A 12,952-nucleotide genomic window follows, 5' to 3' on the forward strand; every position below is an offset into this window, starting at 1 on the left:
AGACGCTATCAGCTCCCTACTTACTCGCTATCACCCTCCAAGGTGTCTGCGCTCCTCGGGACAACTTCAACTTGCCATCCCTCGCTTTAAGCTCACCAGATGGGGAGCCAGGGCCTTCTCCGTCGTTGCCCCACAGCTTTGGAACATCCTGCCGATGGAGATGAAGACGCTACCTTCTCTGGTGCTGTTTAAAAAGGCCCTAAAAACATGGTGCTTCTCTAGAGCCTATACAGGTTGAGTTGCAGAGTTCTTTGTTATGTGCTGGATTTGGAATTAGGCGCCTTGATGCCCACTGGGCTAAGTTTGCGCACGATAAGATCCCTTTATTATTATGACGGCCATTTTTGAGCCGACCATTGTGTACCCAATATGGCGCCAAAACCAACACTCCCCGCCGAATCTATCCAAAGCCCCAACTCCTCGGAAGACACCGCTGGTTTGTTCCAGACAATTCGACCATTGAAATCCGCCAGGAATGCAATCCAAATGCGCATGTCCTGGCGAACCTCTGCCGAGAGTCTCGTGCGATGATGTCCTTCCTTCAAGCCGACCATGGATTGTGCAATCGAGCGGGAAAAGGGGCGCGCCATCGGCATCACTCTTAGGGCAAAATTCAACTGACCCACCACCTGTTGCAATTGATGCAGGTTTACTTTCGTTGCACGAATACACGTCTCAAGGGATAACCTGAATTTTAACACTTTTTCCTTGGGTAATCGAAAACAACCTTCCACCGAGTCGAGCTCGATCCCCAGAAACTCGATCAAGGTCGAGGGACCCACAGTCTTACCTGGCGCCAATGGCACACCGAATTGATTCATTAGGACACAAAATTCATGTAAAGCCTGTCCACACTCAGAATCCCCGGCTGCCCCCAAAAACAGAAAGTCATCGAGATAGTGCATAACATGTTGGAAACCTGTCTTCCTTGTGAATACCCACTGCAGAAAACAACTGAACTTCTCGAAATAGGCACATGAAATCGAGCATCCCATTGGCATACATCTATCCATGTAATAGCGACCCTGAAACTGAAAACCAAGGAGACGCTGATCGTCTGGGTGTACCGGGAGCAACCGGAACGCTGACTCGATGTCCGATTTTGCCATCAGCGTCCCGGGCCCCAGGCGATTCAACATGGCAACGGCCTCATCGAAAGATGCGTACCGCACCGAACACACTTCCGGGTCTATCGCGTCATTCACGGAAAGACCACGTGGGGCTGACAAATTATGTATCAGCCGAAACTCACCCGGGTCCTTCTTGGGGACCACCCCTAGAGGAGAACAAACAAAGTTAGCAACCGGTGGCAAATCGAATGGACCGGCGACACGACCTCGAGTCACCTCTTTCCCAATCTTTACCTGCACCACCGCCGTGTGCTGTAAGACCGACATTTGATTCTTACAATTAGGTACCCCCTGAAAATCCCCCACTGGGATGCGGAAACCATATGAAAACCCGTTTCGTAACACCCCAGCGGAAGCATGATCCGGGTATTCGCTGAGCCAAGGAATCATTGCCATGGTATCAATCGGGGTCGGTAAAGGCGCCCCTCGGACTATATTAGACCTGTTTGGCGCCTCCCTTACCACCGTTATCACCCGTTTTGGCTCTGCACATGGACTCAGGATGGGATGGCTGCCCGCACCCCCCACACTCATGTCTGAATTTGCATGACCCCTGGGGCCTAGTACATTTCCCTCTGTTAAAATTCCAACAGATCCCCCTTTTACCTGTGTTGCCACTCGGCTTCGAGTGGTACTCGTTACCTGCACCCGTCCGAAAGGGTGTCCCGGAGTTTTGGCGGGAAGATTCCCCCCCGTTACTCCCTACCAATGGCACCTTCAACATCCCTGTACTCTCCATTTTTTGCCATGACACGGAGTCGTAACAATCCCAAGTCAACAATGGGTTGTGTTCTTTAGCTTTTCTAAACAGATTGTCATAGCAGAACCACTGATTGCCCCCATATGCCACAGAATACTCCATAATACGCGACTGATAAATGGGTAACTCGGTCAACAACTCGGGCCTGCGCTCACCCATGATGGAAGTAAAAATGCCCCACGCTCTGCCCCAAGTACCAATGGTCTCGTCGACCTTAAAGGCGGCCATTTTTGCGCGCCAAACACTCGGATGCAGGAGCTCCTTTTGACTCTTCACATGCTCAATCTCGTAATGGTCGGTAAGCAATGAAAACATGTTTACATATTTATCCGCCCAAATCAATTCCTTAATTTCTTGTGGGACGTGCTGGGCAATCTTCTCCCTTCGAGAAGGTACAGACCCCTCCCCCGCAATCGGCAATGGCCGCTTACCTGAAGTAGACCCCGCGCTTGTCGCCGAACTTGGGCCTGCTGTACTTCCAGCCGCCGGAACCTGCGGGGGAACAGAAGATGTTGCCTTCGCAGCCTCCCTAGATTCCCGCAATTGCCTCATTACTGCCCGGGCGTCGTCAGCCGTGGCGCCCTCGCTATCGTTTCCCAACCACGCTGCCAATTGTGCCGCTAACTCGGGGGGCATATCCTCCCTGTTTACGGGGGTGACCACCACAGGGATTGGATTCCCCTCTTTCGGCACCGGGATTGGCTCCTCTCGTGGGGTTTCGGAAACCGGGGTCTCTCCCCCAAGTGCTCCCCTTCTGGGTCTCTTGCTTTTTTCCACCGGGGATTGTTCCCTGCAAAGGCCGTTTCGGTCCTCCCTCCCCGTCCTTAGCCTCCACCTTTTTCTTCAGATCGGCTATCTCCTTCATGAGCATGCAGAGCATCTCCTCGGTACCGACCCGCTTTCCGACTCTCTTGGGCATTCTCAGACGGGATATCTGTAAGACAAAAGAAAGATTACAACGCTCAAAATTGCTCTTCGTTCCGTCTCGAGCTCACGTGCAGCGGGGAGGTGCAGCTTCAGAGCACAGGAACAAGAGGATGCTTTCTTGGCTTCCGCTCCTTTTATCCGTCTTCAGGGTGGGCGTACACCCGCCCCTGCCTGCCTCCGAGGGCGTGGCCGGCCGCGTCGGTGTCTAGGCCAGCCCACTCTAGGGCGGGAAAAAGGCGCGCCCCGGCTACGCCGCTTCGGGCATACCAGCCGAGACTCGCCTCCCGCCCAAGATGGCTTCCCGGGGGGATCGTGGTACTACACCATACGAATGGTCGCCCCTTTCCATTAGATCCAGAGAATTCCTGTACGTCCCAAAGGAATCTAGAAGCCTCTGGAGGCCTACAGCTGTGTGGGCTAATAAGACGGCGTTGTCTGCGTATAGGAGCACAGGAATAGACCTGTCCCCTACTCGCGGTATGACCAATCTAGTTGAGTCTAACACCTTGCCTAAATTATTAATATATAAAGTAAAAAGTAGTGGTACTAAAATATAGCAATAACGAACGCCTCTACCAGATGCAAAGAGCCTTTTGCATCTTCCGTCTTGGTTGACCCTCACCCTTGTGGTGATATCCCTGTGTAGGTCAGCCAGGAAGTGGACTAAACTTGGATCGATGCCCATGTCTAGAAGGATAAGTCAAAGCTTGGATCTATTTACCAAATCGAAAGCCGACGAAAGATCCATAAATGCCAGATGTAAGGTCCATGCTTTAGCTGTGGTATATTTACCAGCTAACAAATATAAATTTAGATACTGATCCAGAGTACCCCTACCGCTTCTAAAACCATATTGAAAATTAGTTAAAACCTTTTCCACATCCAGCCAAATCCATTAGCTCTGTTAAAATCACTCTCCCTAAAACTTTAACTGCAGTCTATTAGTGATATCAGCCTATAGCAACGTGGGTCCCCGCTCTGTCCCATTTTAAAAACCGTAATAATGGTGGAAGATGCCCATGATGACGGAAAACCCTGACTGCATTAAAAACAATAATCAGGATTTTGGCCCAAAAGGATGGGTTTTGTTTATATAAGGCCGCCGGGACACCGTCAAGGCCGGGGTCCTTATTAATAGTCATTTGCGTAATTGCCGATTCTACTTCGCCTTCGCTAAAAACTATTATGGGAGAAGTCCTCCTAAGTTCATATCTAGCTAATACTTCCAAGCTGTCAGTGGCCTCACACATGGCTTCAAAATGAGAAAGCCTTTCTTTGATCTTCTGTAATATTACATTTGACCGGGGAATTCCGTATCCCAATACAAAAAGGTTTGTTAACAATGGCCCAGAATCTAGAGCTATCTTTTATAACCTCTACTGATAATAAAGCATTCCAAACTTCTTCTTTAATTTCCTTTTTCCGCATGGACAGAATAAACTTGTACTGTGCCCTCGGCCTGGTTGCCCCCACGCTCCCCGCCTGCTGCCTGCCTCGTACCTGCTGCCTGCCTGCTGCCTGCTGACGCCGATCCAGTCCGGAGCCCCAGCCGCCGCAGGGCAGCCCGCCTGGTTTTTCGCGCCGGTTTTGCTGCGACCCCGCCCCCCCGCCTGCCGATTGGACCACGCGCTCCCCGCCTCCCTGCTGACCCGCCCTCCCGGCTCCCTTCTTATGACGCTCCCTCAGCGACCGCGCAGCGGACGCGCGCAGCGGAGCGCCGACTGAGCGCCGAAGGTGCGCCAAAGGTAAGCCCATCTGCGCCCGTCCGTGCCTGGACCGCGCCCAGTGCCAGGACCCCTGGCCCCTGCAGATCCCAGCCCACCCGCCGGACGTACGACGCCGCCACCCTCAACGCACTCAACGACGGACGAGTCCTGGGATGCTACCGTGCCACCCCGAGACGCTCCCACGGACCCTTCTGCTGCACCGCCTGCAAGTTCACCTGCATCCGGACCTGCCTCGCACCAGCACCCGCCAAGCCGACCAACAGCAGCAACCACCTCAAGTGCATCCTGCTCAACACCCGCTCCGTCCACAGACACGCCATCGAACTCTGGAACCTCCTCGACACCACAGCTCCTGACGTTGCCTTCCTCACGGAAACTTGGATGAATGCCTCTTCAGCGCCCGACATCGCCATCGCCATCCCAGAGGGCTACAAGATCACCCGGAGGGACCGCACCGCCAACCAGATAGGAGGAGGCATCGCCATCATCCACAGGGACACCATCCGTTTCACGACCAGCACCGACGACATCCTGACTACCGCCGAACACCTACACTTCCAGATCCACACCGACCCGAAGACCACCCTCAGAGGCACCCTGATCTACCGACCCCCGGGACCACGCACACAATTCAGCGAGGACATCGCCGACTTCGTCTGCCCGCATGCCCTCCCCTCCGCTGACTACATCCTCCTGGGGGACATCAACTTCCACCTGGAGAACAACAACGACCGCAACACCACCACCCTGCTCGACAACCTCACCAACCTCGGACTCAAGCAGCTGGTGACCACCTCGCCGGACACACACTCGACGCCGTCTTCTCATCCAGCAAAGACATCGCCTTCAGCCACGCCACTGGACTCCACTGGACGGACCACAGCTGCGTCCACTTCACCTTCAGAAGAACGACGATCCACCACCACCAGCAACAGGTTGCCCGCAGAAGCTGGAGCAAGATCACAGCCGACCAGCTCGCCTCTTCCCTGAGCCAGCACCCTCCCGCCAGCTCAGCGAACCCCAGCCAGGCCGCCGACAACCTCACGAAGTGGATCAGCAACTGCGCGGACGAACTCGCCCCACTGAGGACCCCGCCCAGCAGACCCGGCAGCAAGAAGGCCCCATGGTTCACCGACGAACTCAAGAGCTCCAAGAAGAACTGCCGAGCCCTCGAGAAAGCCTGGAGAAGAGAGCCAACACCGGACAACATAACCACCCTCAAGCTTGCCTCCCGGAAGCACCACCAACTGATCCGCGCCACCAAGAAAACTGCATTCAAGGACCGGCTGGACAACAACGCACACAACAGCAAGGAACTCTTCAACATCGTGAAAGAGCTCTCCAACCCCAACGCCGGAAACAACGACATCAACCCATCGCAAGAACTCTGCAACTCCCTCGCCTCCTACTTCCACAACAAGATCGCGGACATACACAACAGCTTCAACACCCAACCGACGAACGCCACGTCCGACACGACCGAACCAACGCCCCCCACCACCACCCTCCGCGCCTGGACCCCGATCAGCACCGAAGACACCGTCCGCATGATGAACTCCATCCACTCCGGATCCCCGACCGACCCCTGCCCTCACCACGTCTTCAACAAGGCCGACGCTGTCATCGCACCCCACCTGCGGGACATCATCAACACCTCCTTCACCACCGCCACCTTCCCTGAGAGCTGGAAGCACGCCGAACTCAGCGCTCTACTCAAGAAACCAACAGCGGACCCCACCGAACTCAAGAATTACCGCCCCATCTCGCTGCTCCCGTTTCCGGCCAAAGTCATCGAGAAGACCGTCAACAAGCAACTGGCCGCCTTCCTCGAGACGAACGGATCCCTCGACCCCTCACAGTCTGGCTTCCGAGCCAACCACAGCACCGAGACCGCCCTCATCGCTGCCACCGATGACATCCGAACCCTGATGGACAACGGAGAAACAGCGGCCCTCATCCTCCTAGACCTCTCCGCGGCCTTCGACACCGTCTGCCACCGCACCCTAGTGCAGCGCCTCTACAACGTCGGAATCCAGGAGAAGGCACTGGAATGGATCATCTCCTTCCTCGACGGAAGGACCCAGAGAGTCCGCCTACCACCGTACAAATCAAAGGCCACCGAAGTCATCTGCGGCGTACCCCAAGGATCCTCGCTGAGCCCAACCCTCTTCAACGTCTACATGAGCCCCCTCGCGGCCATCGCACGCCAACACAACCTGAACATCATCTCCTACGCCGACGATACCCAGCTAATCCTCTCCCTGACCAACGACCCCGCCGCCGCCAGAGCCAATCTTCACGAAGGAATGAAAGAGGTAGCCGAGTGGATGTCGACCAGCCGCCTGAAGCTGAACTCGGACAAGACGGAAGTCCTCTTCCTGGGATCCTCGCCCTCCGCCTGGGACGACTCCTGGTGCCCCCCCGCCCTGGGAACCGCACCCAAACCGACAGACCACGCACGCAACCTGGGCTTCATCCAGGACTCCTCCCTCTCCATGACCAGGCAAGTCAACGCCGTCTCCTCGTCGTGATTCAACATCCTGCGCATGCTACGGAAGATCTTCCGGTGGATCCCCACCGAGACCAGGAAGACTGTCACCCAGGCACTCGTCACCAGCCGACTGGACTACGGCAACGCCCTCTACGCCGGAACCACCGCCAAGCTCCAGAAGAGACTCCAACGGATCCAGAACGCCTCAGCCAGACTCATCCTCGACGTCCCACGACACAGCCACATCTCCGGACACCTAAGAGACCTGCACTGGCTCCCGGTCAACAAGAGATTCACCTTCCGTCTACTCACCCACGCACACAAAGCCCTTCACGATCAAGGCCCGAGCTACCTCAACAACAGCATCAACTTCTACGCTCCCAAACGACACCTCCGATCAGCCAGTCACGCCCTCGCCGCCGTCCCCCGCATCCGAAGAGCGACAACAGGAGGAAGGTCCTTCTCCTACCTGGCCGCCAAGGCCTGGAACTCCCTCCCGACCGACCTGCGCCTGACCCAAGACCACCTCGCCTTCAGGAAGAAGCTCAAGACCTGGCTGTTCGGGTAGGAGCAGCACCCCCCCCCCCTAGCGCCTTGAGATCCTCCGGGTAAGTAGAGCGCTCTATAAATGTCTATGATTGATTAAATGTCTATGATTGATTACTCCTTTCTTAACATAGCTATGTGGTCTCGGTCTCGTGGGGTCCTTTTCAATTCAGCTATCAATTATTTTCGGTGGGCTTCAGAGCAATTACTGTCAAACCATCTCTCTCCTATAGTATGCCTGGATCTTATTGGTAAGGTTAAGTCTGACGCTACCTGCACACAAATGCCTTCGAAGGCTAAAAGAAACTTGGGCCCATGTTTGGAGTTATCAAGACAAGTTGCAAACTTGTCCTCAGCCTTCACACAGAGGTCCTGGAAAAAGAGGTCCGGGAGTACTTTGGCCCATTTTAGCCTCCATCCTTGAACAGATGTTTCAAACAGGTTTCACCCCCTAGCTTTTTCGATTTCCCCTTTAGGCCACAGCCTCTGTCCAATACAAGGGTAACCTGGGCTAGGTATGCACCTGTTACAACGCATTTTTTACTCCGCACTACCACTACAACGCAGGCATTACAACGCATACCGTTACAACGCATGGCGCTGGGGGGCGCTCTAGGATAAGAGGTAAGTTTAATTTACTATCCAACACCTTCCCTAGGGTCCACGGGGACTGGAGTTAGAATAGTAAATTATACTTACCACTATCCAGCACCCCAAAGCGCTATGCGTTGTAGCGGTATGCGTTGTAAATACCGCGTTGTAATGGTATGCGGAGTAAAAGTATGCGTTGTAACGACATACATCCACCTGGCTATGGTCGCTGAAATGAGACCACTTAGCATTATAGAAGGTTAATTGAGGTAGAAGTGTAGGTGAAACAAGTATAACATCTATGCTAGTGTCCCTTCCACGTGCTTCAAAAGTAGGAATCCTCTCCTCAATCTCAGTAGAGCTCGGTTCAAAAATATCTACATGAGCCAAGATCTCCTCCAAACATTCCCATTCCTGTTTGTGCTCAAAGTGTGGCATTGGGGAATTAACCAGTCCTGAAAAATCTTTTCCCTTACAGTTCAAATCACATACATGAATATTAAAATCGCCCATAATTATGATTGAATAATAAGTGGTTTGCTTCAATCGATACCCCTCTAAAAAACATTTCAGTTTAAGTAAAGGTTCATTTACAAAGCTACTTTCACCTGAATTATAAAAATTGACAAATAACATTTTAGTCGATGTGTAAGCTATAAATTCAATTGCCTGACAATTGTGAGAACACACATCCACCATCCTATGAGCCCCTGACAGTTTAAGTAAAAATAACCTCAAAATACCCCCTCTTGTGCTGCCTGACGGGGATGGTTGCGCAGGGATGCTGTATGATTTGTACCCATCCACCTAAAAATTGTTATCCATATCCCAGGTCTCCTGTAGTCCAACTATATCATAAGCTTTTAACAAATTAAGCCATCTAGGATCCTCTTTTTTGCTTCTCAGGCCCAAAATATTCCAATTCTTCTGCGTTCCTCTCAGGGAACCCAATTGGCACCTTTTGGCTCACAAACTGAGCTCTGATGGGGCGTAGCAGGACAGGTCTCCTGCTACATCCTGCCTAGTCAATGCCTGCTTTTCAATATTATTCAAGTTGTCCCAAGCAGACCAGATAACCCACAACATGGTTTTCCTGGCATTTGATAGTGGAACAAGTAAAAAGTTACAGACTCCCTACGGTGATCAGACTCCAAAAGCTATTTTTACTGTTGGGACTACAATTGGTTCTATGAAGAAAAAGCTACTTTGCAATTAATGTGTTAATCCATTATCTTTAGTTTGGAATAAACTTCAGAACTGGCTTCACCACTGTTTTCAATATTTATTCAAAATTCAATTCAGGAATGAATTTGGATTTTGATAACTGGGAAAAATAACTTTTAAAAGGTAATACTTTGCATAAAATGAAGGCCCTGCTGGCGAAATACCATTGGCCTTTCATGCGTTGATTCCCTAACTCAAAAGCGACCTGATCCCTGTTCTTTTACAGCTTAGTGCTGAGAGAATCCTGGAAAAGAAAGATATGTTCATCCCAGTTTACATGTTAGCCTTCTGGCAATAAGTTCAGTGGAGGAGGGGGCCCTCAGAATGAGTTTCGGGGGGGTTGTGTGAGATGGGACTGCTCATTACCTGTTTTAGGGCACAGCTTCAGGCTTGCCCCGCTGGAAGATTCTGAGCTCCAAAAACAAGACAAAGTGTACAAGTAAAAGTGTGGATGTGGCGAAGGTGTAAAAGGTGTCACAAAGCTCTCAGTGTCAGCCTTCTTCTCATGAATGATATGATGGTCTAGCCTCCTATGTTTTAGTACTCTGTATCTGAAGTTCGATCCCTACCACTCCCCTGTCCAGCCCTCCAGCATGTCCATATGTTGCTTACTCTTAGAAGGTGAGTGGGCAGAAGTAAACATAATGAACCTAGAGGCAAGAAGAGGAACTCTCTGCTACTGCGGCACTTCTTTCTCTTTGGGATGACAAGGTTTTGCATGCTCTGCGTTATGTATTTTAGGGGTCATGGTTGTGCACATGTTGGCTGTGAGAACGACAACCTATTGCCCTGATTACCCCCACTTCTGACTGATACTGATGGTAACTGACTCTGGGTGTGTCCTGGGCTCTGCTTACCAGGCCCAGGACATGTTCTCGGATTAAAAAGATATATAGTAATTAGGTATAATTGCAATTGGCAATGTCAGATCCCTGTATGGTCTTAGTATATAATAAGGCAAGGAGGATTCAAAGTACCTACATGTCCTTAGTATATAATAGGGCAGGGAGGCTGAGAGGTACAGTAGATTTCCTGGAGTGTGGACTGCTGTGTTACCTGCTGTCACTTTTAAAGGCAGTCCTGTATTTAAAAGTAGATTATATGCAAATTCGACTTTATAACTAAAGGTACTTCCACTGGTCATGGTCTTCATGGATATCACACAAGGGGGCATTCACATCCACTGCTTGTCTCACATGCAGGTTCTAAGAGTTTCTGTCCAGCTCAATAAAAGATAAATTCAATGAGCTTCACACACACAATCTTCCAATCACAGCACAGTTTATTGAGAACACAGGTGAAACTTCACTTCTGAAAAAAGAGAACAGATTATGTACAGCAAGCAGAAATGGGCCTTTCAAATTGAGACCTGCAGTGACTATGGCTACGTTAACTAACTATGAATTATTATTAATGTGAAGTAATGAATTATGGCACACATAATCCAAAATCATACTAGAATATATGTAAGGTATGATTAAATGTGAACCACATTAACATGTTGTTAAACTAAAATGAAAAATAGTGACAATCTTGTCATCAAGGTCACATTCCTTCTCTTCCATGACACCAGTTGAGGGTGCTCGGTACGTATGGGGCCGCATTTATCAATGGGTTTATTCCACTCCTAAACCCACTGCTGACATATCTGAGGTGGTTCCTCAGGTGGCCTAATTTATTCTTCAGCAACTGTGTTAGAGATGTTCAAAGCTGATCCCTCTCTGGTGGGCTGAGACATGACAATAGACATCGCCCAACAGGAAGACATGATCCTGTTATCTTTTGATGGGCTCCAGAGAAGGTCTCACACAAGCAAACATAGTAAAATAGCTATCCACGGAGATTCTGTAGAGTATGTGGCTCGGTGTATATTGATCAAGCATTGATCAAAAATATTTATCTCAAGGATGTACTTCCCAAGATTTTTGAAAATGAGTAAACCACAGAAAAGCATCCAATTATCACGTAACCTTTACTAAATAGCCACTTTCTGTCTTCCCACAGAAACACTGCACCATGAAGATCAATTCCAACACTCGCTTCTGGATCCTCGGAGACGTCTTCATCAGGGAGTACTATGTTGTGTTTGACAGCGCAAACAATGCCATTGGCCTGGCCTCCAGCAACTGAAGAAGAAGCATCCTCAAATGTCCCAGATTCATCAGGGAGAGACTGGGCAGAATAACCATGACTGGTTAACAAACATTTGGCAAATCGACATGGAGTAAATCAGTAAAAAAATCGATTGATGAATAAATCAACAGAAAATCACTGTCTTCATTAAAAAGAGGTTGTTCATAGAATATCTTTAGAAAGAGGAAGAAAATGTCAATATAATGGAACACACAATAGTAAAGATGGAAAGCTTGTGACAGCCAATGCACCTCCTAAGATGGTTGCCAAGCAGGTTTTCTATTGATGCAAGGTGAGTCCCGGTTGGCTTCTTGTAGTCCAGGGCATGTGAATAGAGCATTGTTAGAAGACACTTGGAGTCCAGGCCAAGGTAGTTGTGCTCCTTGTGAATCAAACTTGAAAGCTGCCTCAACTGCAGATCACTTTAGAATTAACTGAACGCAATATATTCTGGTCATTGTATTCCACATCTAAAATAAAATCACTTATGTTGACAATAAAACCAGTTTTTAAACCACAAATCTGTCACAGTTTTATTTTCTTCTCAGTTTTTCAGTGATTTAATAATTCTAACTTTAACAAGTACACCTTGAAAATAGGAAATAACTGAGTAGCCCAGTTGTTTCATATGCAGTATTGGCATCTTAAGTATGAAATATTTATTATGCACTTTGGGGTCTGTAAAAAAACATTAACTTACATAAAAACAGGTAATTCTGTGGACAAATGTTGGAAGGTGGATTATTAGTAGGCGTAACTATGCACCTACCACTAGCAATAAGGTCATCAACGCAATATAAGGTGTAGTCAAGGTCTCAATACATTACCCCTTGGCTCACCCATTGGTAGCTGGTTATGAGAAGGCAAGCTTAACTCAGGACATAGGAATGTAAAGCCTTTAAGAACACACCAATAAATTAAATGGTAAGACACAACACAGTAAAAATCCCACCCCAATTTATAAAACTATTAAATATTTGTATCTTTAAAATTACTTCAAAATTAGAACAATCCAATATAAGGAACTGAAGATATGTTTTTTTCTTAGATTAAACACTTTATACTGCTTAAAAACATATATCACTAACTTGTAACATCTGGTTGCGCGTGACCGGAGCAAAGTCAATGTTTCAGGCTGATCACGATGGAGCCCTGGTCGGATACACTTTGTGGGAGGTCTCAAATAAAATTTTAGCTACTGATTTAGAAACTTTTCTGGAGGATTTTCTCTTGACATTGGACCTGATTCACAAAACTAACTTAAGACAAAATCCTAAACTTACTACTTTTGGTATTCACAGAAGTTAGGATTTTGTCTTAAGTTTGTCTTTAGACAAACTTAAGACAGACTTAAGACAGATTTAAGTTAGGATTTTGTCTTAAGTCTGTCTTAAGTTTGCCTGCCATCTGGCCAGGGGGTTCA

General features: G+C 49.3%; 1 protein-coding gene across 1 annotated transcript in view; it reads left to right on the forward strand.

Moving 5' to 3' along the window:
* The window catches only part of LOC147693261 (pepsin A-like), a 70,361-nt gene extending 58,319 nt beyond the window's left edge, over positions 1-12,042 (forward strand). The window contains exon 9 of the mRNA XM_086933656.1: positions 11,401-12,042. Within this exon, the coding sequence (XP_086789782.1) occupies positions 11,401-11,526 (126 nt within the window). The 3' untranslated portion in view covers positions 11,527-12,042. The remainder of the gene's footprint in view (positions 1-11,400) is intronic.
* The last annotated feature ends 910 nt before the right edge of the window (positions 12,043-12,952 follow it).

The sequence above is a fragment of the Lissotriton vulgaris genome, chromosome 8, assembly GCF_964263255.1.
Source record: "Lissotriton vulgaris chromosome 8, aLisVul1.2, whole genome shotgun sequence".
Classification (NCBI taxonomy): Eukaryota; Metazoa; Chordata; class Amphibia; order Caudata; family Salamandridae; genus Lissotriton; species Lissotriton vulgaris.